Source organism: Lepidochelys kempii, chromosome 5 (assembly GCF_965140265.1).
Source record: "Lepidochelys kempii isolate rLepKem1 chromosome 5, rLepKem1.hap2, whole genome shotgun sequence".
Classification (NCBI taxonomy): domain Eukaryota; kingdom Metazoa; phylum Chordata; order Testudines; family Cheloniidae; genus Lepidochelys; species Lepidochelys kempii.
This window is the reverse complement of record NC_133260.1, coordinates 131,278,592-131,303,525: the sequence shown is the minus strand read 5'-3', so window position 1 is coordinate 131,303,525 and position 24,934 is coordinate 131,278,592. Positions and strand designations below refer to the sequence as shown.

The window sequence follows — 24,934 nt, the reverse complement described above, 5'->3', positions numbered from 1 at the left end:
CTGGAGCTCAGAATATTTCTCTTAGCAAAATAAATATGCAGAGAATCCCTCTGAGTTCCTGGGAATCCAGTATCCATAGTTTCACGAATCCTATTGCCAAGCAGAGCTTCAGCCAGGATTGGAATCCAATCTTTCCTAGGTCCTGAATGTTCTGCAAAGGAAAACTAACTACATTAATTGTGCTATCATTTTTGTGAAGATTGCGCTTCCTGGAAGTCCCTGACAAGGAGATCTCAGCAAAAATCTGTTCTCTGTGCTGACTTCTTTTTTTTTATAACAGTGCAGTTATTGTAGCCAGTCCTGCTCTCCTAACGGGACTTAGATTCACTGTGTTCTGGCAGTGGAGTGCTGTTCAGTTGTAAAAAGAAATGCGTCATAAAAGTTTGGAGTGTGCAGTGAGCTCTGTGCTTCTCTAGCCAAGGGCCGGCTAAAATGCATCCACTTGGCGAAGTCTGTGATCAGATGTGTCACTTGGAAATAAAGTTGACATGTGGAGTATAAAAATGGCGAGGCTGATTCTCTCTTGCCTGCTGCATCACTCTGCGTGGGCATCTCTCTACTCCTGTGCAAAGTGAATGTAAAGCAGGACCATTCCAAGCGGCTAGCACTCTGTGTAGGTGGAAGTGCCACACACAGGCAAAGTGGACTCAGGCCCTCTGGGTCGAAGAAGCTTATGGAAGCTGCTTCCATTATTTGGATTAAAGATGTGCTTGTTTTTGAAAGCAGGTTACTTTGGCCCGAGTCAGGTTTCTTTTGTATAAATTAGAAAAATCTCATGTTTTATGCCTGGAACATCAAAGGGGCAAGTGGATTGTGTTTGGGGGGAAATTAGAATTCTCTGCTCCCCCAGAATATAGGTGTCTTGTTCTGCAACTGATGGCCCAAGATGAGCCCAGCCTGCGTGTGATGTAATTAATGTGGGGGAGAGGGGGTCAATGATGGAGGAGAATGGAGAAACGGGTAGTAGTGGAAGGGAAGATTCATGGGCTATGGTGGAGGAGACTGGAATGGCAGAGCAGTGTAAAAGTGTGCAGAAGAGTTTGGGTGGGACTTGGGGGGGGCTGGTGGTGTTGGGGAGGTGGGAGGGATAGTAGGGGAACATGGATGGTTTGGGAAAGGAAGGTGGGGATGGAGACAGGGAGACAGGGTCACTATAAGAGGGGAATGGAAGGGTATAAATGACAGCTTACCCCAGCAGAGGCATTTTTAAGGACTGGCTATAGAACTGTATGAATAGACATGGACATTGTTGTAGGGCAGAGCATTAACTTATGAAATCTAATGTTAATTGGATGGTGCATGCTCCTGACCCCACCTGGTTTTAGATAGAGCTTGTGGCGATATGGTGTAGCAAACAGTGCCAGCATCATTTATAATGTTCCTGTCAGTCATCTACTGCATGGCATAGAGCATGCAATAACCACAAGATATATGTAGATTCTTAGATGGGGTCTAGTGGCTAGAGCACTGGACTAGGAACCAGGAAGCCTATAGTCTATTCCCAGCTCTGCCTCTGACCAGCTATGTGGCCTTCAAAAATTCACTTCCTCTCTCTCTGCCTCTTTTTCCCCTTCTACCCTTTGTCTTATCTGTTTTGACTGTAAGCTCTCTGGGTCAGGGCTTGTCTTGCTACGTGTATGGATAGTTCCTACCACAATGGAGCTCTGTCTTCTCTTGGGGCTTCTGGGTGCCACTATTATGCACACCATAATTGCCACCGGACTATTAGGACATATTTTAAGAGTCTGAATAACATCAGTGCACCTCTCCATTGATTGTTCCCAGTCTATGGTGCTACCTTTCACAAATTTATCACGTGTCTGAAATACTTGGTGTTTTTCTTAAGGGCCCTGCTCCCGGAGTCCTATTATTGGCTGGAAATCTCAGCTTTCATGGTTTTTTTCAGTAAGTTTCTAGCCTTCATGGTTGCGGAGACTGAAAATATGATCCGAGTGCACCCTAAATGCTCAGGAACAGAAGACAAAATGAACTCAAAATTTGTTTTAAATCTCATGATTTTTAAGTCTCTCGTGATTTTTGAATACGATGAGTAGTCCAGGGTGCAGCAGACAGAATTAGAATTTAGGGGCGGATTCAAAGTCCACTGAAGTCAATGAAGGTCACATTGATTTCAAGGGCTTTAGATTAGGCCCTCATTATGCAGCTAGATGGTCATGAGACTGTCAGTGTTTTGCTTCTTAAATAACACCTCCCCATATTTTCTAGTCTGACAACGGGGAGGGATAGCTCAGTGGTTTGAGCACTGGCCTGCTAAACCCAGGGTTGTTGTGAGTTCAATCACTGAGGGGGCCATTTAGGGATCTGGGGCAAAAATTGGGGATTGGTCCTGCTTTGAGCAGGGGGTTGGACGAGATGACCTCCTGAGGTCCCTTCCAACCCTGATATTCTATGACAACATTCATTCTGGACAGAGTATCCCTTGTAGTTAATGCTGATAGTGATATGGTATCACACCATTATAGAGTCTGGAAAGAGAAAGTGGGTATGTGGGTAGTCCAGCTGTGCCATCCAGAGGAATTAAGCTGCTACTGCAGCCTGTCAGCTGACCAGTTTGCACAACATAAAACATTTAGCAATGATTGTATAGACATGAGCAAAGTATGCATTATATACAACACGCTCAGCATTAGGGGGGGTTAATTCTGCTGGAAGCAGAATGATCAAGAAAGAATAAACATCATGGTTAGACGCTATATCCCTCAATTCCCAGTAAAAACCTGCAGTGGTAGATTCAAACTAATGTGAGAGATGAGGGTATAACTGAGTGTGAGGGTGTTAGGATATAGATATTCAGGCCTGTCTGCAAAGGTCTATACTTTAAGAATTTAGGTGTATTCTTATCACTTAGATAGTTATAGAGGTACAAAACAAGAATCAAAATCACAGTCTGCTTGTTTATAGGCCTTCTCTCACTGTGATAGTCTAAGGCTGTGTTCTTAGGTTAAGACCTTTGGCTAAGCAGCAGGGACAGCCATAAGCTGGGAAGTGGAGGGTCACATACATCCTTACATTCCAAACTAGTCACATTGAAATAAGGTGCTATTGGGCTGTTAGGCATTATCAGGACAGGATTGTATTCCTATCACCTCAAGAGAAAGGGAAGAGCCTAGAAGATATAAAGAAAACTTGGTTTGATAGCATCCCGTCTGGCAAGAACTCACTTATCAATAGCTGGGATGTGAAATCCTCATTTCTTTGTTGTTCTATCATTGTAGTCTCCACTTCCCTATTGTTTGTCTGTATAATCTCTGTCTGGTTCTGTGATTGTTTCTGTCTGCTGTATAATTAATTTTGTTGGGTGTAAACCAATTAAGGTGGTGGGATATAATTGGTTAAATAATCGTGGTACAATATGTTAGGATTGGTTAGTTAAATTTCAGGAAAATGATTGGTTAAGGTATAGCTAAGTAGAACTCAAGTTTTACTATACAGTCTGCAGTCAATCAGGAAGTAAGAGGGGGAATGGGAACAGGGAATGGGGGTGGGGGAATTGGAATTATGTTTTGCTAAAGGGGGGAATGGGAATGGGGAATGGGAACAGGGACACAGGTAAGGCTCTGTGGTGTCAGAGCTGGGAAGGGGGACACTAAGGAAGGAAATTGGAATCATCGCTTGCTGAAAGTTCACCCCAATAAACACTGAATTGTTTGCACCTTCGGACTTCGGGGATTGTTGCTCTCTGTTCATGCGAGAAGGACCAGGGAAGTAAGCAGGTGAAGAAATAAGCTATCTAACAGAGGGGTGCAATTAAGAAAAAGAAAATGTGGTCCAAGCATCCTGAAAAGCCTGACAAAGTGGTACATGAGGCTGTAGAATAGTCTCCCCAGGGAAGTGGTGGAAACCCTTTTGCTTAGGACTTCTAAAATAGGAAACATACTGTAGGAAGCACTGGTATTGGCAGAGAAAAACTGGATGATGTAGTAATATTCTAATTTAATTTCTATGGTTCCATATCCATATCCTCCTTATATTTTCCGCTGCCTTTCCCTCAGTGTAGGATCTATTACCTTTATCTTCTTCACGTCATTCATTTTTGATCTTGAAATGTCATTGAATGTGTCATCTTTCGTTATCCCAAAGTGTAATGAGCCAGATCCTCAGCTGGTGTAAAGCAGCATAGCTCAGGATCTGGCCCAATAACATCATTGCATGATACAATATCTCTACTTCTATTTTGCTTTATATTTTCTTTATATTTCTCTGGTTAAGTTTTGTCTAAAAACCAAGAATTATTTTGCTTGTGCTCATTTTTCCCCTTCTGCATTTCTATGTGCTTTTGTATGCTTCCCCCTGGTTATGTTCCATTTCTCTTGACTGTGTCATGTCAGTTGCATGATGGAAATTTTTCTCCATCCCTTGTATCACTCTCTTCCAGTGTATGTTACATTTTCTCAGTGCTGTCTATAACTTTTATCTCTTGTTTTTCTGGAGTTCATGTTTTATTATTTTATATGCTGCATTTTGTAACAATTATTTTAGCTATTTCAGGTTATCCGGCTCTCCCATTTTGTATGCTGTTCTGTTTTCTTTGTGTGTCTATTCATAATCCTATAGTTCAGAACAGCCTTTCTTTACATTACACTGGTTAGTCCCTTACTACATTATATTATTTGTATTACAGTCATGCCTATAGGCACCTACTGAGATGAGCACTCCATTGTTCTATGAGCTGTACAAACCCAGTGTGAGAGAGAATCTATGGCCAGAGCACTTGCAGCCTAAATAGACAAGACAGATGAAGAATGGGAGGGGAAACAAAGGCACAAGTAATCTGACCAAGGATGTGCATTAGTTCAGTGGCAGAGCTTGGAATGGAACCAAGGGCCCAGAGTCTCCATTGCGCTACGCCTTGTATTGTCATTTATATCAGTGCAAAGTGAAGTAGCATTTTACAGCCACCTCACTTTGCACTGGTGTAAATGACCACACAAGGTGCATGGCAATGGAGAATCAGGCCCTGCTGTCCCTGGCTCCCAGTTGGGTACCCTACACTATGCTTTGGCCTTCATATGGAATATACTTAAATGCCTCTTCTCCCCAGTGCTCAAGCATTTATCTCCCTTCTGTAGGTTGAATTCACTATAAAATAATATTTGGCATTTCTGTAACACTTTTCACTGAGGGACCTCAAAACGCTTTACAAACATTAGAATTAACCCTTTGAACCCCTTCTGAATGAACAGTGTCCCACTCCACTGGTGACGCAGCACAGACACACCCAACCCTTGGCATGCTTCGCACCCCAGCAATCCACACACGCTAGCCAGTGAACACCACCAGTGAACAACAACCCCCAGACATCACAGCCCACCCCTGCCTGGACTACATCTAATGCCCTACACATCCAGCTACCCCAGAACTCCACCCCACCAGGCACCATCATCTGCCACCTAGAACCCCCAATCCAGAGGCCTGGCTCCACCCCCACTATCAACATCACTGCCAAGCTGCTATGGAGCCTTGTAAGGAGGGACATGGGGCTGCTGCTGCTGGGGAGCTCCTAAGGCCTGGCTCCGCCCCGGGAAGTGATAGACTACAGGGGGTATCTGTGTGCTATACTGGCTGCCACTGGGGTTTTGCTGTTGTTGGGGGTCACTTGCTACCTCATCCCTGTCTTCCTGGGGCCACTGAAATGCTGCTGTCCTTACTTCCCTGCCCAGGCTTCTGGGTAGTGGGAGGGATTTAAAAACCACTTGCTCCTCACAAATCTTGGGAGACAGGCCAGTCCTTGCCTACAGACAGCCCCGCAACCTGAAGCAAATACTCACCAACAACCACATACCATACAACAGAACCACTAACCCAGGAACTTATCCTTGCAACAAAGCCCGTTGCCAACTGTGCCCACATATCTATTCAGGGGACACCATCACAGGGCCTAATAACATCAGCCACACTATCAGAGGCTCGTTCACCTGCACATCCACCAATGTGATATATGCCATCATGTGCCAGCAATGCCCCTCTGCCATGTACATTGGTCAAACTGGACAGTCTCTACGTAAAAGAATAAATGGACACAAATCAGATGTCAAGAATTATAACATTCATAAACCAGTCGGAGATCACTACAATCTCTCTGGTCACGCAATCACAGACATGAAGGTCGCTATCTTAAAACAAAAAAACTTCAAATCCAGACTCCAGCGAGAAACTGCTGAATTGGAATTCATTTGCAAATTGGATACTATTAATTTAGGCTTAAATAGAGACTGGGAGTGGCTAAGTCATTATGCAAGGTAGCCTGTGTCCTCTTGTTTTTTCCTACCCCCCCCCCCAGATGTTCTGGTTTAACTTGGATTTAAACTTGGAGAGTGGTCAGTTTGGATGAGCTATTACCAGCAGGAGAGTGAGTTTGTGTGTGTATGGGGGTGGGGGGATGTAAGAAAACCTGGATTTGTGCAGGAAATAGCCCAACTTGATTGTCATGCACATTGTGTAAAGAGTTGTCACTTTGGATGGGCTATCACCAGCAGGAGAGTGAATTTGTGGGGGGGGAGGGGGGGGGAGGGTGAGAAAACCAGGATTTGTGCTGGAAATGGCCCACCTGATGATCACTTTAGATAAGCTATTACCAGCAGGACAGTGGGGTGGGAGGGGGTATTGGTTCATATTCTCTGTGTATATATAAAGTCTGCTGCAGTTTCCACTGAATGCATCCGATGAAGGGAGCTGTAGCTCACGAAAGCTCATGCTCAAATAAATTGGTTAGTCTCTAAGGTGCCACAAGTCCTCCTTTTCTTTTTGGGGAAAGCCGTGATCTATCACCTGACACGGCCCCCATCGCTGAAGCGTCCGGCCATCGCGAGGGAAGTTGGGCATCATCACACCCCTGTGAGGCAGGGCACTGCTCTTATCCCCATGTTACAGATGGGGAACAGGGGCACAGGCAGACTATGCAACTGTCCTAAAATCACCCAAAAATGGAACTCGCGTCTCCCCATTTATCACAAGACCAGCACCCTTCCTCCCCAGGTCGTTGGGGCTCCCCTCCCTTTGGGACACTGGGAATAGCTTCTCTGAGGCGCCATTGGAAGGCTGTTCCGCGCGTATGTAACACGATTTTATCGCCTTTTCTGCCCTGAGGCCTCCGTTTCCTTGTGGTTGCTGCAAGAGCCCACGTTTTATACCCGAACAGCAGCGGCGGCCGCCCCGAGCCGGGCTCTTCCCGCGCCCAGCAGCCGAGCGGCCCCGCGCTGCCCGGGGAGCGGCCCCGCCCCCGCTCTGTGACGCGGGGGGGGACCGGAAGGGCCGAGTCTCGGCGCACCGCCTGGAGGAGACTCTCTAGCTGGCCCCGGTCTCCTCTCTATGGTGTGCGGAGCTGTCCCCGGAAGCGTCCCTGCCCTCTCCCGGCTGCTGCGGCGATGGCGGAGGTGGAGGGCCCGGAGGCGCGGGACGGGGAGCCCCAGGAGCCGGAGGACGGGGAGCCCCTGGAGCCGGGCGGCTACCTCCTGTACAGGTAGCGGTCCCCCTCCGGCCGGGTCGCCCCGCTGCCTTCCCCCGGAGATCGGAGCAGCTCCGCGGGGGCCCGGTCCGCCCGCCAGGGCCGGGGGCCTCCCGCCGCCGCGCGGCGCGCCCAGCGGGACGGGGCAAGGGGCCCGCTGGGCCTGGCCGGGTCTCGGCGCTGGGGGTCAGGGGAGAGCGCTCGGCAGGGGCGGCCCAGCCAGGGGGGGGACCCTAGGGGGAAGGGGAGAGCCTCAGGCGGGGAGGGAGGCACGGGGCGCTCCGCGGCTGGGCGCTGACGGCGCGCCGCAAGAGCCGTTCGCGGCGGCGGCTGCCAACGCACCTGGCCGGCGTCGGGGTTCCGGGTGGCCGGCCGAGTCACCCGCCTTGGCCCAAACGCTGAGCTGCGTTGAGAGCTCGGCCTTTGAGTTGGCGCAGCTTGTGGCCGAAAAAGCTTGTCTCTGTCTCACCCATAGAAGTTGGTCAATAGACGGTGTTATCTCAGCCACCTTGTTCCTCCTATTACCTCACCCACCTTGTTCCTCCAAGATCAAGGAACATAGTCCTAGGCTAGAACATGACCCGCGGATATGGCTTACCCTGTGACTTATGTCTGTATCCTGCAACTCTGTGGCAAAGATCATGACCACCATGAAGAATGGTACAACTGAATACATGTGGGGGTTTTTTTCGGGGGGGGCTTGGGTCGTTTTTCCTAATAAAACACTGAAAAGAAAATGTAAATTTTACAGGCACAGAAAAGAATGGGCTGACATTGAACCAGTACCTCAAAATGACGGGCCAAATCCTGTGGTTCAGATCATCTATAGTGAAAAATGTAAGTTTAAAAAAAAAAAGATTTTAAGTATAATTAAACCTTGGTAAGGTGAAAACATCTGTGTAATATGTCAGTGGCTCCATTGAAGCTAGAGTTTAGTTTTCAATAATATACGCTTTTGTGTTGGGTGTCACTGCTAGTAACTATATAAAAACATGTTTTAAGGTTCCTGTAGTCCTCTAGAAGTGAATTTTAAATGTTGAGAATTTAATATTAAAATGGTAAATACACCAGGTAAAATTACCATACACATTTGTTTTTTGACAGGTTTCAGAGTAACAGCCGTGTTAGTCTGTATTCACAAAAAGAAAAGGAGTACTTGTGGCACCTTAGAGACTAACCAATTTATTTGAGCATAAGCTTTTGTGAGCTACAGCTCACTTCCTCAGATGCATATCCATGTTTTTTGAGAATTTATTTGTAAACCAACTTGAGCCTAGAACAAAGCTTAAGTATTTCACTTTGTCAAAATTACTGGGTATTATTGAAACTAAAAAAACTGAAGCATGGAAATGGCCTTAATACTGTCCCTGTTTTTAAAGGAACAATTCCATAAACTTGCATTTTTCTAGAGACTGGAGAATCTTGAGTTTCTCAAAGTTCCAAGGATAATGTTTGCCTGCTTTACAACCTTCACATCCTGGAGTGCCCACGCTTTTAAAAACAAAAACAAAACCCTCCTGTTTCTTTTCAGATTTTTAGAAATGATCTTTTAAAAATTATAGAATTAAGTCTGTTAAATAAAGGAAGTATTAAAACTCCTTGGTAGACGGCCACATTCCAGGTAATGCAAGCAATTAGGATGGTGTGGCTAGGCCTAGAGAAAAATGCAATAATGGATGTCAAGAATGTAGAGAAATAGCATGACTCCTAGTGCTCTCATAACTATTTTGGACATTATCTAGATGATGTGTTGAAAGATGTTTTGGGAGTTTTCTAGTATGAGAGATGTAAAGCATCCCACCACAATGATTCTAGTAAACAGTGCTGTTGTATCAGTATGCAGACTGTTAGGCCCAAACACCTTCAAACAGGGTTTTAGGGAACAGTATTTTACACACACAAAGTAGCATCCATGGGTTGCCAGTCTTAAATCCTCTATTCGGGATTTCTTCTAGTTGTTTTGAGTAACACACTGTCATCTATCCAGTCAGAGATGTCTACGATTACTTTCGGGCTGTTCTGCAGCGGGATGAAAGGAGTGAAAGAGCTTTTCAGTTAACCGGGGATGCCATTGAACTGAATGCTGCAAATTACACAGTGTGGTAAGTAATGGTAATTAAAATTAGCTGATTAGATTACCTGGTTTCTCTTTCAACTATTCTGGCAGAGTATTATTCAAAATATGACTGGCCTTGCTTGCTTTCTGGGAGGCTGGGGATTATTGGAAAGCTGCAGCAGGCTCATAAATTAAGATTTTAATGCAGTATCGCTAATTTCTGGGAAATGCTATCTGATAGTCTAAACTTTCCAACAAGATTAGCCTAGCCATTAAAAACCACCACTGATTAAGATGACATGACAAATCATATTGAAAGTGTCTCTCTGATGACACACATTCCTAGTGAAAAGACTGGAACTATTTCCTGCTTGTTTCAAAGGAAGTTCTTATCATAGCTAAATATATTAGCTGATAGTTTTTTTGTAGTAAATATTACTGAAGTAATTCTATAATCCCCTTTGCAATACCCGCCAGTTTAATTTTCAAGTAAATACTAAACTTGTAAGGCCTTCTGAATTCACAGAATTAGATTTCTCAACCAATAGGTACTGTCAAATACTTCCCTGTGTATTTTTCCTATTAATATGATTGCATTGATTTATACCAGTTATTTTCATATCAGGAAGACTATGTTCGGTGAAATTGCAACAGATGTGGGGTATACAAGTCTTCAGTAGAAACTTAAAGTTGCTAAGATCTTGGATAGCAATATGTTTGTAACCTTACCTATTTTGGTTACTACCAGCTACCCAATAATGAATACGTCTTCAGAATTAGTTGTGTTCTTAAAAATTGGTTTAATTCTTAAAGTATTTTTAACTGAATTTACTCCAGCTTTTTTTTAAAAAAAAAACAACCTCCTAAATGGTGTGTGTGTTTTTTATTTTTCTTTAGGCATTTCCGGAGAGTCCTCCTGCATTCATTGAAAAAGGACCTACATGAGGAAATTAACTATATTACAGCTATCATTGAAGACCAGCCAAAGAATTACCAAGTCTGGTAAAAATCTTTTTGATTTCTAGAGACAAACTGTCTTACCTTTTACCACCTCAGAAATGGACATGGCTGCCAGTTCTAAAAGTGGGACGGTAAGGATTCACCCTTACTCCTTGGATGGAGCCAGTTTCAGAGGTGTTAAACAGGACTGCCCCCAGGCAGAGTTCTCCATAACTCTCTACTCCAATGCTAGGAGTACTGAGTAATGTAGTTAGGCATTTGAAAAGTTTTAAAACTACCAGACTTATTCTGACGCAACAAAAATAAAGAAAATACAACTGAAGAATTTTTAGCTTTCAGCAGCTCTTGGATGTTGCTTTTTTTGTTGTAGAAATCCTCCCAAATGAAATAATGGAGAGGGATGACTGTGTTCTCTAAAGGCTCTGGCTATGAATTCTAACAGGGAGTGGATGTATCTGGTAGTAGTGTATACAGAAATATGTCTGCCAAAGATAAATTACATATCACAGCAGTTTCCAACCATGTAAAATAAATATACAAAAGTGTCTCATCTAAAAAGTGTCTCAGCTTTCCACTATCTGGAAGCCTGGAGAGAGAACCTACAGAACAGTTATGTTGCTGGTCTGCAGATCTTCCAGTCTAGGGCAGAGCCATTGTCAGCACGTTGCAGAACAAACCAGGGGACAAGCTGGCTGACCCTCCCAGAGGCTTTGAATGCTTCAGATATGCTGGCCTTCAGCTATTCTAGTCTCATGAGACTTCATCCAAGGTGAAAAGCACCAAACAGGGCAGGAGATTAGCAATATGTTTTATTCATGTTCATAGGGCCTTGAATTTAACTTGTAACTTTATTCTTAGTGGAAATTTTGGATTAGAACAAAAAATGTCAGGTTAGCCCCTAGATTTTATACTAGAGGCTCATTTGGGCAAAATCTGCAAAACTCTGTGGAAAAATACAATAGAAAGGGCTTCCAGCACTCAATACCTTCCTGGACAGAGTGATTACTAAAATGGATACTTTAATAGAGGAAATACAAGGAATCCACAGGCCTGAAGGGATTACTCTTTAGCTCACAAAAGACCAAACTGAGTTTTCTTCTTGGGTATTTCATACATTTGGGTGGGCTGGCCAACTGCTTTGAGAATTATTGATATGAACATGAGTGAAACCTATTGTGTTCAGGGAACTGAGGACACATCTTATTGCTGTAGGATGAGTTTCTAAGGGCTGAGCCAGACCTATAGCCTTGGTTTTATTTATAGGGAGTATCTGTGATGTATTCCAGCTTTATATAGGGTGTCCAAATTTTCAGTGTAGAACTGTGCAGATCATCCCCAGAACCTAGGACTTTGTGGCACGGTAGAGTGCTTCCTGGACCTCTGTATCTTGACCAGCTTAGGGATATTTCGATTGAGGGCAAGTCTACGCTACAGTGCTATATATTCACACCCTTGAGTGATGTAAGTTATATCAACTTAGGCTGTAGCATAGACCTGCCCAAAGAGAGAGACTTTGTGGCGAGCCTTAGCCACAAAGGAAAGAAGAGGGAAAATACAGGTGAGGTGCCTTGGCCAGTGTTAAGACAAGGAACCCACTGCTCTTAGTTTTTTGTGCTTGCATCTTGGAAAATTAACCATGAGTCTTTGCATTGAGCTTTAATGCAAATGAATCAAACTTTGGGACTCCCCATAGGACTACTAACATGTGAGCACATGTTTGAGATCCTACACCACCTAGTAAGGTTGTCCAGGTTTAGTGATACTTTGATGTGAACCTCCTCAAGTGAGTGAAAGAAGATGCAGCTGAGCCTACTGAAAAGGAAACAGGTCATGTTTGTGGAGACGAGTTTCTGGTGCCTCCCTTTTCAGATGTGCTGTGGTCAAGGAGTTGTCTGGTATGACTAGAAGATGTTTCTGGAGTGGCCTCTGGAAAAGAGCAAAGGTAATTAATGAATCCTGCTCCTCAGCCCAGGAAGACTTTGGGTGGAAGTGTCTGAGCTGACTGGAAAAAGAGCCAAGAATAGCTGGAGAGATGTATAAAGGAAGACAGCTAGCCAGTCCCTTGGAAACAGGAGTTGAAACCCATGGTCGTTTTATTTGTCCACTCTTTTCCTGAGATTTTCTGGTAGTCTGCACATGCTGCTTCCCTCCATTTGGGTGGTGTGGGAAGGAGAAGCTTGTATGCTGCTCGAATAGCATATTTGTTATGGAGGAAGTCCATCTGCCCATTCTTTTTAGCCTCTGAAACTGACAGCTGACAAGGATTGGATAAATTAGGGTCTCACTGGCACCTCTGTCCTCAGATACAGAGGAGGACAGGTTGCAGGAGCAAGCAGAACGTTTGCAAGCTTTTGTGCTCTCATCTTTAGCTGGAGACAGACCAACAATATGAATGCCTGAGCAAGCAGCAAGAAACTAATTGGGTGTCACCTCTGCCAACCCTGACCCAAAGGGTTCATGGCAACCCAAATGTTGCCATGAAGAGGCCTCTGAAATCTAAACGCTGGCTCCCAAGAAAAGGAAAAGCCATATTAGAGCTACAGCGTAATAGGAGTATCTGAAATGTTGTTCGCTGCCTGACAGAGGCCAAAGAATTGAACTGAAGAATTTATGCTGCAGATCGTTGCAAAGGTTCTGACTGGCTCTGCTTTCTGACATTTGAGAAACTTTGATTTGAAATTAGTACTTGTGTCCTTGCTCCAGTTTCCTAGAAATGAAGTGGTGGGACAAATAAGGCATTAATAGAATGTTTACAACACTTACTTTAGAAGTTGGGAGTGACAATGGGCAGGTTTTCATGTGTACTGGAACACACTGAATCTGAAAGCTTAGGAAGGCATTCTAAATTCAGTGACAAATGACAATGTAAAAGAGATGGGGAAAATATTTTGAAAAAAATAAGTGATAGAGAACTTCAGTGTTCATAGGGGAAAAATTGTTAGGTTTTTAGGGGGGTTTCTATTCAAACGATGGGTCTAACCGTGAAAATCACTTGTTGGCGATCTGGCAAGTTTCTAAGTGTGATACTGTCTCAAGCATGACCCAACTTGTGTACTCAAACTCAGTTCTATTTAAATGATTATACCCTCATTCTGTGTGGCTTTTCTCACCCACTTCTCAAGCATGTCAGACATAGCAATGATCCTTCTTTAAGAGGTTATGTACTAATATGTAGATACATTTCTGGCATTTTCTTGTTGCAAGTTTACACTATAGCAATCCCTAGAAAAGCTAGGTGAAATGTTTCATGGTTCTTTTAAAAAGTACTACTCTGGTGATGGGTTGGTGTCTTGGTGTTTTTTGTTTGTCCTGGTAAGTATTGTAATCAGGTGGTATTTTAATAAAGTCTAATGGTCAAGCAAATATTGGAAGGAAAATTTTTTAAATTCTTGTACTTTATCTTTAGGCACCACAGACGGGTGTTGGTAGAGTGGCTGAAGGATCCATCTCAAGAGCTTGAGTTTATAGCTGAAATTCTTAACCAGGATGCCAAGAATTACCATGCTTGGCAGCACAGACAGTGGGTTATTCAGGTATTGTATCCAGGTCTGCTGCTTTCTCTGTAAGGAGAATCCTCCCAAAATCGTAGAGGTTTGTTTCTTAAATGGAACTTTACACATTGACTTGTGTAGATGGAGTGAAAACAATTAAGTGGGTGTGAACTCAGAATTAACCAGTTCAAAATTTGCCTTTGTGCCTTTTGTTACAGGAAGCACTAGTAGCACCCTCTATATCAGCGTTTCTCAAATGCGGCCACCAGCTGCTTTTCTTGCAGCCACAGCCTCCTGGGCTGTGATTGGGGGGATGGGGTAAAAGCAGTAGCCCCTCCCCCTACGTGTTGCTCCTGGATGCACCACCGTGGTGTTGTCTGCTGCCCCTCTGGACACAGCTGGGGCACAAAGCTGGAGGAGCAGGCAGCCAGTGAGTTTCCCAGCTTCCCTGGGGCGGTGGAGCAGCAGGCTGTGGTCACACAGCTTCAGGCTCCATCCCCATCTCCCAGCCACGAGGCTTCGGGCTCTGGCTATGAGGCTTCGGGCTCTGGCTATGAGGCTTCGGGCTCTGGCTATGAGGCTTCAGGCCACCATTGTCTCCCCCTGGACTGCCCTCAATTGCCCCGGCTCCTACTGCCTGTCCTGCCCCCAGGGCTGGCTCCAAGCACCAGCGTTCAAGCAGATGCTTGGGGCAGCAGTCAGAAAGGGCAGAAGAGTTTCCATGGCAGTGGCAATTCGGCGGCAGCTTCTCCATTCCTCCAGCCGTGGCGGCAATTTGGCAGCAGCTTCTCTCTCTCCTGCTGGCCGTGGCAGCAATTCAGCGGCGACTTGGTAGCTAGCAATAAATAAATTACAATGATCTGAATCTGTATAGGTGCATATTTATTTGTTTTTCCTAAAGCTAGCTAAGTATTTTAGGAAAAAGTGTGAGAGTGACCACCAGCAAGAGTTCATGGCTTCACTTTGAGGCCACCAAAAAGTTTGTCCTGAGAACTCCTTCTATATAATGAGGGTTGCCTAACACTTGCCATTATACCTCCTGTTTTTCCCCAAAATTAACTAATTTCACAATTTACTACATTGATTTCTTCAACTCGGTCTAATCTTGGGGTCCAGTGTGAGAGAAGTTAGGTTGGAATTCTTCAAATGAAGAAGGAAGTAACTAGAATTTGTTAAAACGTGTTTAAATGTGAGGTTTTTTATTTTGTTTTTTTCTTCTCACCATTGTAGGAGTTCAAACTGTGGGATAATGAACTGGAGTATGTAGACCAGCTTCTGAAAGAGGATGTGAGAAACAACTCTGTCTGGAACCAAAGATACTTTGTAATTTCCAACACCACAGGCTACAACGATCCTGCTGTTCTAGAGAGAGAAGTCCAGTTAGTAATGCTGTGCACAATTACATTTGGTGCCCTCCATTTCTCATAGGCAAAAGAAGTGAGGCATGCTCTTGAATGCTTCAGAGGCTTCAGCTCCCCTTGACCTTTCCCTGGGTACAGAATAAAAGCTACACTGCTGGCATTGGTAGAAGATTTTGAACCATAATCAGGAGATCAAACATCCATGCTCATGTTAGATCTATCAGATGCCTTTTGATACCATTGATAATGAGGTGATGACTTGTCTGCAAGCTACGTTTGAGTTGGAGAAGCCGATCTTGAGTAGCTCTCTTACTTGCTGAGCATTCTGAAAGGTTGATAGTGGGTAACTTCTTTTCCTCCCCCAGAGCACTTATGAAGGGTTCTATCTTGTGTCCCCTCTTGTTGAATGTATATCTGGATCTATTGGGAGGGTTAGTGTAGAGATATGGATTGCAGTATCCTAAGTATGTGGATGACACTCAGCTTTGCCTCCATTTCCTCTGACCAGAGTAAAGCGGTCAATGGATGCACCTAGTGCTTGGTTGAGATTGGGGCATGAATGAGAACTAGGTAGCTAAGGCTCAGGCGAGGTGAGGTTGGTCATGAGAAAAAAGCAGAAAAATGGATGGTGATATCTGTCCTTTTGGGTTTTGTTTGTTCAAGTTTGCAATTTAGGGGACTTATTAGATTCTCAGCTGCCACTGGCTGATCAGAGATCAGCAATAGCCAGGATGGCTTTTGTGGGAGTCCAACAGGTAGAACCTGTTTCTTGATGCAGACCTTACTACTGCTTTCCGTGCTTTTGTCACCTCCAGGTTACCTTACTGCCGGGCAGTTTATATGAAACTATGTATTGGAACTATGTATTGAACCCATCTGGAAACAGAAGTTGATACAATATTTGGCAGCCTGCTAGTTTAAGCTAAATATCCTGCTGCGAGCATATTCTGACAGTGCTCCATGATCTGCGCTGGCTGCCTATTGATTTCTGGGTAGAATTTAAGGTTTTGGTACTGACCTATAAAGCACATTATTAGCTAGGGCCCCATCTCCTTGAGAAAACACATCTCTCTCCATGCAGTACTGCCATGAGATTGATCAGCACGGATGCTTGGGGCTGGAGCCCCTAGTATAAAGCAGTGAGTTTCTGGATATGAGGGCCCCTCAACTTTGGAATCTCTTCAGAAATAGCACTGGTGTAACTGAGGGCCTGCTTTGGTTTTCAGAAATGCTTATTACTGAAGATGATGCAAGAAGGAAAGCAACAGCTTGACTTTCAGATCCCAAGGGAGAAGACTGGGCTAACAGTTATTTAAAAAAAAAAAAAAAGTTCTTTCTGCCTAAACTAAGCACATTACAATAAGGAAATATTTTGGATAAAAATCTGGGTGTTTTTAAAAACAAAAAAATCCCAGATTTTTATTTTAAATAGGTTTATTTTTTAAAAGAAAAAATATTTGAAATTGACATCCTACACTAAGGTCTAGACTTAGTATAATCTATTAAAATCATTTACATCGATTAAACAAAAAATTCAAGTAGAATGTTTGCTGCTGAAGTTTTAAAGAAAGTCAGACCACTGAACTGAGAGAAGTCGCTGACTGAGCACCTGAAACCGGCGTTTGAGGCCTAAAGCAGCCTTTGGTAGAAATAGCTACTTCTGCAAGTGCACAGGGAATATTGTCTTTTCACTTTTTTCAACTAGTTCAGCTCAATGACTAGCTCATTTAGAAAAGCGACTGGGCGTTGAAAAAGCAGGAAAGCTCTTCTGGTCTATGAACAAAAACTAGGGGTGAGAGGAGGAGATGTACTAGTTCTAAAATCATAGAATCATAGAATATCAGGGTTGGAAGGGACCCCAGAAGGTCATCTAGTCCAACCCCCTGCTCAAAGCAGGACCAATTCCCAGTTAAATCATCCCAGCCAGGGCTTTGTCAAGCCTGACCTTAAAAACCTCTAAGGAAGGAGATTCTACCACCTCCCTAGGTAACACATTCCAGTGTTTCACCACCCTCTTAGTGAAAAAGTTTTTCCTAATATCCAATCTAAACCTCCCCCACTGCAACTTGAGACCATTACTCCTCGTTCTGTCATCTGCTACCATTGAGAACAGTCTAGAGCCATCCTCTTTGGAACCCCCTTTCAGGTAGTTGAAAGCAGCTATCAAATCCCCCCTCATTCTTCTCTTCTGCAGGCTAAACAATCCCAGCTCCCTCAGCCTCTCCTCATAACTCATGTGTTCCAGTCTCCTAATCATTTTTGTTGCCCTTCGCTGGACTCGCTCCAATTTATCCACATCCTTCTTGAAGTGTGGGGCCCAAAACTGGACACAGTACTCCAGATGAGGCCTCACCAATGTCGAATAGAGGGGAACGATCACGTCCCTCGATCTGCTCGCTATGCCCCTACTTATACATCCCAAAATGCCATTGGCCTTCTTGGCAACAAGGGCACACTGCTGACTCATATCCAGCTTCTCGTCCACTGTCACCCTTAGGTCCTTTTCCGCAGAACTGCTGCCTAGCCATTCGGTCCCTAGTCTGTAGCTGTGCATTGGGTTCTTCCGTCCTAAGTGCAGGACCCTGCACTTACCCTTATTGAACCTCATCAGATTCCTTTTGGCCCAATCTTCCAATTGGTCTAGGTCCTTCTGTATCCTATCCCTCCCCTCCAGCGTATCTACCACTCCTCCCAGGACAGGTTAAAGGACAGGTTGACCAGAAACAATCAGTTCGATTGACTAACTATAGAGAATACTTCCTTTGGTTAATAAATTAGTTCACTTTAAATACAAAACAAGTTTTGATAAACTTAACTTTTTTATTATGTATCTAGCACATTTAAGGTAATTATATTTAATTAGTGGAAAAACAATTCTAAAAGAATTCCTATTGCCATCCAAATAGAGCTTGACACACACCATGAGTAAAAAATTAGTAAATAAGAAGTTAGTCGTTCACCATGTTCTAACATAAAAAAATAAAAATTACCCATATGAATAAATGTATGTTAAGTTGTATAATTAAGTGTGTATAGATACAGTGTATCCTCCTGGTTAGCAAAAACAAATATCAAATCTAGTGCAAAGGCTATAGTTAGCTGCAAATCCAATATTTTTTAATGGTTACTAACCAATGAGAATCAACCCCTCTTTAAGGAAATAAGTAAAAAGTACAAATGCAAAACAAAATTAAAATGAAGGTTTCCTTCTTTCTGATTTAATTCATAATTAAAATTGGTGATAGAAATAATGTTGATTTCAATCCGTTCACTCTGCGTGGAATGACCCAGTGCCTCTTCAGAGCACATCCTAAGCCCTTGAAGCAGTCCAACTGGGTGCTCATCAAGAGGGTTGAAAGACTTTAAATGAAAGCAATAAGAAAAAAACATTCATTTTTGTTTTCTCACAGATACCTCTTTCTTGAATGTTACTGAATCTATACCACTTCTATGCCTGTGAGACTAGGCATTTCCAGATTAATTCTCCAGAGCTAGGGATTGGACACCTTCTTAGATTTATTTGTGAAGGATGACCCTGTGTTCAGAACTCAAATTGACATAAATTTAATCTGACTCCTACTCCAGAACCAGATTTGAAGGGTTAATCTTTCTAGATTTCAGCATAGACCTTAGCCTACCCGCTGTTGCCAAAATTTCTTATGGCGGTGGTAAGCTCTGTTCCTCTGCTAGTGACTGTAAAAAGGCTGCTCCAGAAGGGCGAGAAGGTTCAAATATTTTGAGATTGAAAACTGGTTGCAAAACTGCTCATTGCTCTCACCCGTTTCTGGAAATGAGTCTCACTGCTTGGGGATTTAGTGGAGGGAGAGGAACGTGAAGGCTTTTTTGGTAGAGCTGGAAACATGACATTTTCTTTAATACTCTGCTTGGTGGATGACCCTCCTGACCATGTGCTTGAAGAAGCTGCTTCTCTTCACTTTAACTCTGCCACTGAACTAGGAAGGAACAGCCCATGTCCTCATTGGCACCGGTGCTATATGCCTCCAGTGAGTTTGCACAGGTGCAACTGATTGACCTTGTAAGTGGAGTTTTGCAAACAGTGCTGTGGATGCGCACAAAGAAATGGAATCCAGCATCTGTGGATTCTGCAGTCCTAGCACGTGCCCCTCTTCAACATACCATCAAATTGCATATTCTGTTATAGGTTTATTATGTCATACTGTGTGGGAGAGTTACCCTCTCCTGAAATAAACTACAAAATAATTGTAGGAATTCATATATTGTAAATTGAAGGTAAGTGCTTCCGGGCACATAACCGCTATCCTGCAGTGGCTTGTCCTGTCATGACAACTGCAGTTAAGTTGCATGGCAGTTGTATTTTATGCCACCATCTGAGATGATCAGCAAAATGTCTGCTTTAGTCTGTATTTTAAAAAGAGGAGGGCTGAGACCAGTGAGATGGGGAGGAGGCTGCAAAGGAGATCTGAGTCTGGGTAAAGAAAACATGTTTCTCTTTTTGGCTCGTTGACCTCTGACAGAAGTGTAACCTGTGTTTTCCCTCACAGGTACACTCTAGAAATGATCAAGACAGTGCCACATAATGAAAGTGCATGGAACTATCTAAAAGGGTGAGACTTGTATTTCATATCTGTGGGGTGAGGGCTTCTGGTAAGGGGGATTGTTGCAGGTTGGTGTTACTTGCAGGCCATTTCACATTGAATGTTTCATGCCTAGACGTGTTTACAGCTCTGAGGGAACAACTGAAAAGCAATGATCCAGATAAGCCTGAGGTTATACCCACTTTAAGGGCTAATATAGTAACCTAATCTCCTGGCCCACTTTCCGTATAATTACTGATTCGGTAGCTTTGGCAGGGGATCATCAATACTGGTCACATTTGAAAATGCACAGCAGGTTGCTTCTATTTACTGGATCCAAAAAAAAAGTCTTAAGTATTTAGAATACCATATACATTATTTTTATTCATGGAGTCCTGACAGTGTGCTAGCCCCTCTGCAAAACACAAGATGGTGCTTTGTAGAGAAATGAAAAGTCTTTGATAGTACAGAACTCGGGAAGAGAAATGAAAGCCCCATTAGTTCATTGACTGGAGTCAAGATGCAGTAAAGAGAAAAGGACTTTCCCCTGACTTTGAAGGGTTAAGAGTTCTGCATTATATAGTGCCACCCTGCTCCTATCATCTCTCTCACACACTTTCCACCTCTCCTTCCTAGCTGTGCTGAAACATTCAGTTTAAGAAACTGAGTTCAGAGTCCCAACAACTTAAAATATTTTCATAATAGTAGAGGAAAGCAGTTTATAACCTTTTTGCTTGATCTTGCTCATCTCGCTGTGAGCCATACTTAATAATGGAAGGATATGTGGCATAAAACCACCAAAAGTTGACTTTAAAAAAGGGGGGGTGGGAAATAAATGTATTAGGCTACACCAGCTATGCATTAGGAGGTTGTTGGTTAAATGCACCCTGCCTCATGTCTCACTGTGCACTTGAGATGTTCATCAATAGCTTACTACAGCAGTGGTTTTCAACTTGTGGGCTACAGGGGTCTGCAGGCTGCCTAAGATTTCCAAAGGGGTCTGCATCTCTATTCTAGGAGTCTGCAAATGAAAAAAGGTTGAAAACCACTGCTACAGCAATGCTGACTTGTTGCTATATTGAACTACATCTATTACCCTCTGCCTCTTTTATATTTATAGCTCCTGTTAGATTAAAATCTTCAGATCAATCTATCAAAGCCAGAACTTGCTTAATTCTTTGTCAAAGCTGCCAGCAGTACTTACTAATCTCTGTTTTAGGATTCTGCAGGATCATGGTGTTTCCAAATATCAAAATCTATTAGAGCAACTGCTGGATTTACAGCCAAGCCACAGTTCTCCCTATCTGATTGCCTTCCTTGTGGATATATATGAAGACATGCTAGAAAACCAGTGTGAGGACAAGGAAGAAACACTAAACAAAGCATTAGAGGTGAGTTGAGAACTCACTTTCTCTACCTCAGGGAGTTTGTCTAGCTGAATCTGTTGCCACACAGAGCAAAGACTGGATTATTTTAATGGAAAAGCTCTCTTGTAAAACAGAGTTGTACATTAATTGCACAGTTATTGGAGATGACGGCATTAAGTAGTTGTTTCCGTTACTGTGCACTGTGGTTAATAAATTGTTAGTGTGCACTATCAGTCTACTACTTCTCATTATACTGAAGAGAAATCCTCTGAGCCACTCAGAAGTTCAGGGATGTTGGTGAGTTGTTTTTTCCCTGCACTCAGAAGGCATTTGACTTCCATTAGCAGTGTCCTGTTCTTAATAATCGTACAGTATGTGAATCCTTGGCCTTTTAGTGTCAATCAGTCTGTATGCAAGAATTTCCATAGTAGCTTGCCAACAACAGAGGCCACCTCTGCTTCACTTGACAGAAGTGAAAAGCAGAAAGATCCCAAACATTACACACAAGAAAAGGAGGAAATGCCAATAAGTAAAGAAAATAAATGAGCTTTCAAATTGCTGAAAGAACAGATTTTTTTTGTTTTTTAAAAACACCTTTGTGTAAGTTCCTAACATGCTCTTACTTCCTTCTACCTAGTTTAGCAGAGGGCTCTTGTCCTCAAAATAACTGATATGTATAGGGAGAATCCTTTAGCTTCTTGGTCCACAAGACTGGTAGAGCAGAACTCAACATGGTTCTTAAAGAGCTTTTTTTAAAACCTCTGAGGGTAACAGTAATGGAATTTAGCATGAGGTAGATTGAGGGACCTGTCCTGCATGAATTTATCCGGTTCTTTTTTGAACCGTTATAATCTTGGCCTTCACAGCATCCTCTGGCAATGAGTTCCAAAGGTTGACTGTGCATTGTGTGAAGAAATCCTTCCTTTTATTGGTTTTAAACTTGCTGCCTATTTTCATTTGGTGACCGCTTGTTCTTCATAGAATCATAGAATAGAATCATAGAATATCAGGGTTGGAAGGGACCTCAGTAGGTCATCTAGTCCAACCCCCTGCTCAAAGCAGGGCCAATCCCCAATTTTTGGCCCAGATCCCTAAATGGCCCCCTCAATGATTGAACTCATAACAACCCTGGGTTTAGCAGGCCAATGTTCAAACCACTGAGCTATCCCTCCCTCCCCCCCCCCACTTGTTCTTGTGTTAGGAGGAGGAGTAAATAACACTTCCTTATTTACTTTCTCCACACCAGTCATGATTTTATAGACCTCTGTCATATCCCCCCTTAGTCGTCTCTTTTCCAAGCTGAAAAGTCCCAGTCTTATTATTCTCTCCTCATATGTAAGCTGTTCCATACCCCTAATCCTTTTTGTTGCCCTTTTCTAAGCCTTTTCCAATTCTAATGTACTTTTTTTTGAGATGGGGCAACCAGATCTGCATGTAGTATTCAAGATGTGGGCATACCATGGCTTTATACCATTCATCCTTCACAGTCCACCAGCACCAAAATTTGCCTTGATGCCTTAAAATTTCATGCCTCTTAAGTGTCAGCACTGTTCTGCTAAGCATTGGTTCTTTAATATACGTGGGGCTTGAAGTTGGTGGTACTGAGCTCTGGCTCATCAAACAAGAGGCAGTGTTCTGCTTAACAAAAAGAACTGAATGGAACATTTGAAGGGCAATATTTATACCCCGGGGATGGAGCAAAATATCCAGATATCCTGTAAGGTGGTCAGGGGAAGATTTAACCTAGGACTGGAGAGTCACAGGAGACAAACTTCTGTTTGGCATCCAGGGCCGGACTAATGCAGGGGCTTTAGGGGCTGCAGCCCAGGGCCTCGGGCTAAGGGGGGCCCCGCAGGCCAGGTGCAGCCCGCTGCTTTTCATCTGGCCCCTGAGCCTTGCGCGCTTCCCCCCTGCCCCCGGTGAGGCTGGAGCCACGAGCACCGGGTCACCGGCATGCCGCTGCGGCCCCTAGGCGACGGGTGTTCAAGGAATCTCTGCGCACTGCCCCCAGGGCCGGCTGTGCAGCTCCCATTGGCTGGGAGCTGTGGGGACAGCACCTGCAGGCACTGCACAGAGCAGCCTGGCCCCTCCATCTAGGGGCTGGACATGCTGGGGAGCAGAGCAGAGAAGATCCTGCCTTAGCTCTGCTGCACCGCTGACCAGGAGCCGCCCAAGGTAAGCGCCTCCGGGCTGGAGCCTGCACCCCAACCCCCCACACCCAAACTCCCACCCAGAGCCTGCACCCTGGACCTCCTGCCACACCCAACCCCCCTGTCCCATCTCTGGCCCCACCCCCCAGCTAAAGCTGCACCCCCTCTCACACCCCAAACCCCTGCCCCAGCCCTGAGGCCCTTCCTGTACTCCAAACCCCCAGGCACCCCACAAAATCTAATAGCCCCGGGCCCACAGGACAGTTAATCCGGCCCTGTTGGCATAAACTATAGAGATAATTGATTTGCTTTTAGGAAGATGCATTTACCAGAAGTCTGGATACTAGTGCAAAACTTGTGCATGAAAAACCATGCTTTGCTTGCTGAAGAGAAGGCCGTGCTTAATGTGTGTTTTTTAAAGACTGTTAAGCTTTTGGTTTAATATATGACAACTTTGTAATTTTTCCTTCTTAGTTATGTGACATTCTGGCTAATGAAAAAGACACAATCCGAAAGGAATACTGGAAGTATATTGGAAGGTCCCTTCAGAACAAGCACAGCACAGGCACTGAACAAGACTTGCGGACAGATCAGCAGCAGTAACTGCAAGTGGCAGAAGATGGTGTCAAGCTCTAAGATACTTATAAAGGAACTCCAAGTAGAGGGGCACAAGCCAGTAGTATAAGCTTAGATGTACTATTCCCCTCTGCCTGAGTGTGATGTAACTTTATGTGCACTGCACAGGTGTTGCTTTTAACAGGAACTGAGTGCGAAGTGTTCAATATAACACAATCCCCTTGGGTCACTGCTGCTACTGACAATAGCTATAGGTAGATCCAAAATGAATTTAAGACTTAATTACTTGAAGTATGCCAAAATAAAGGACTTATTTCTTAATAGGAAATACATAATGCTCTGCTATTTAAGGCACTGAATCAATTTCTCACACTCTAGCCTAATCCACTCCACGCCCCCCCTTTTCCTAATGCAGTACTTATAAGATTCATTGCAGATCACTTGTATGTAATGGTTATAAAGCAACTTAATTTTAATTACTTTAAGCAGCGAATGTAATTGTTGCCATAGGCCAGAACAGCTCTGCAGCAGCAACAAAACTGCTATTATTGTACCCAACTAATGCCAACAACCTGGTTTTGTAATAAAAGCGTAGATATATTTCAAGTGCTCGTATGTGTTTTAGCACGTTTCTCTCTTCTTTTCACAATGTCTTGTAGCACCAAGACAATGCTTCCTATCATTAACATCTCTTACCATAAATTAAAAGACATGCCTCGGACAGGTACACACTCCAGGACACACATGCTTTTTAGTATTGGGATAGCCGTGTTAGTCTGTCCACAAAAGCAACAAGGAGGCTGGTGGCACCTTAAAGACTAACAGATTTATTTGGGCATAAGCTTTCGTGGGTTAAAAAAAAACCCCACTTCTTCAGATGCATCTGTAATTTTCACTCCAGGCATCTGAAGAAGTGGGTTTTTTACCCACGAAAGCTTATGCCCAAATAAAT

The 24,934-nt window shown here is 43.8% G+C and overlaps 1 protein-coding gene across 3 annotated transcripts; it reads left to right on the top strand.

Annotated features, from left to right (window-relative positions):
* Positions 1-7,330: 7,330 nt before the first annotated feature.
* FNTA (farnesyltransferase, CAAX box, subunit alpha) lies at positions 7,331-24,588 on the top strand. 3 transcript variants are annotated; one of them, XM_073345916.1, is made up of 10 exons: positions 7,391-7,480; positions 8,014-8,125; positions 8,217-8,302; positions 9,453-9,567; positions 10,419-10,523; positions 13,888-14,014; positions 15,203-15,351; positions 19,857-19,919; positions 21,109-21,280; positions 23,881-24,588. In XM_073345916.1, exons 2-10 carry the CDS (start codon positions 8,055-8,057, stop codon positions 24,007-24,009), a joined length of 1,017 nt encoding a protein of 338 aa, XP_073202017.1. In that variant the 5' UTR covers positions 7,391-7,480; positions 8,014-8,054; the 3' UTR covers positions 24,010-24,588. The 3 variants fall into 3 exon arrangements, with proteins under 3 accessions (XP_073202015.1, XP_073202017.1, XP_073202016.1); XM_073345915.1 differs by having other exon boundaries at positions 7,393-7,480; positions 7,941-8,125; XM_073345914.1 differs by lacking the exon at positions 8,014-8,125 and having other exon boundaries at positions 7,331-7,480.
* Positions 24,589-24,934: the final 346 nt, after the last annotated feature.

Excerpts from the sequence above, each read along its gene's own strand:
- FNTA (XM_073345914.1), top strand. The coding sequence starts at position 7,386 with ATGGCGGAGGTGGAGGGCCCGGAGGCGCGGGACGGGGAGCCCCAGGAG. Across the intron at positions 19,920-21,108 it reads GCATGGAACTATCTAAAAGG|GATTCTGCAGGATCATGGTG; the intron begins GTGAGACTTGTA and ends TCTCTGTTTTAG. Across the intron at positions 21,281-23,880 it reads CACTAAACAAAGCATTAGAG|TTATGTGACATTCTGGCTAA; the intron begins GTGAGTTGAGAA and ends TTTCCTTCTTAG.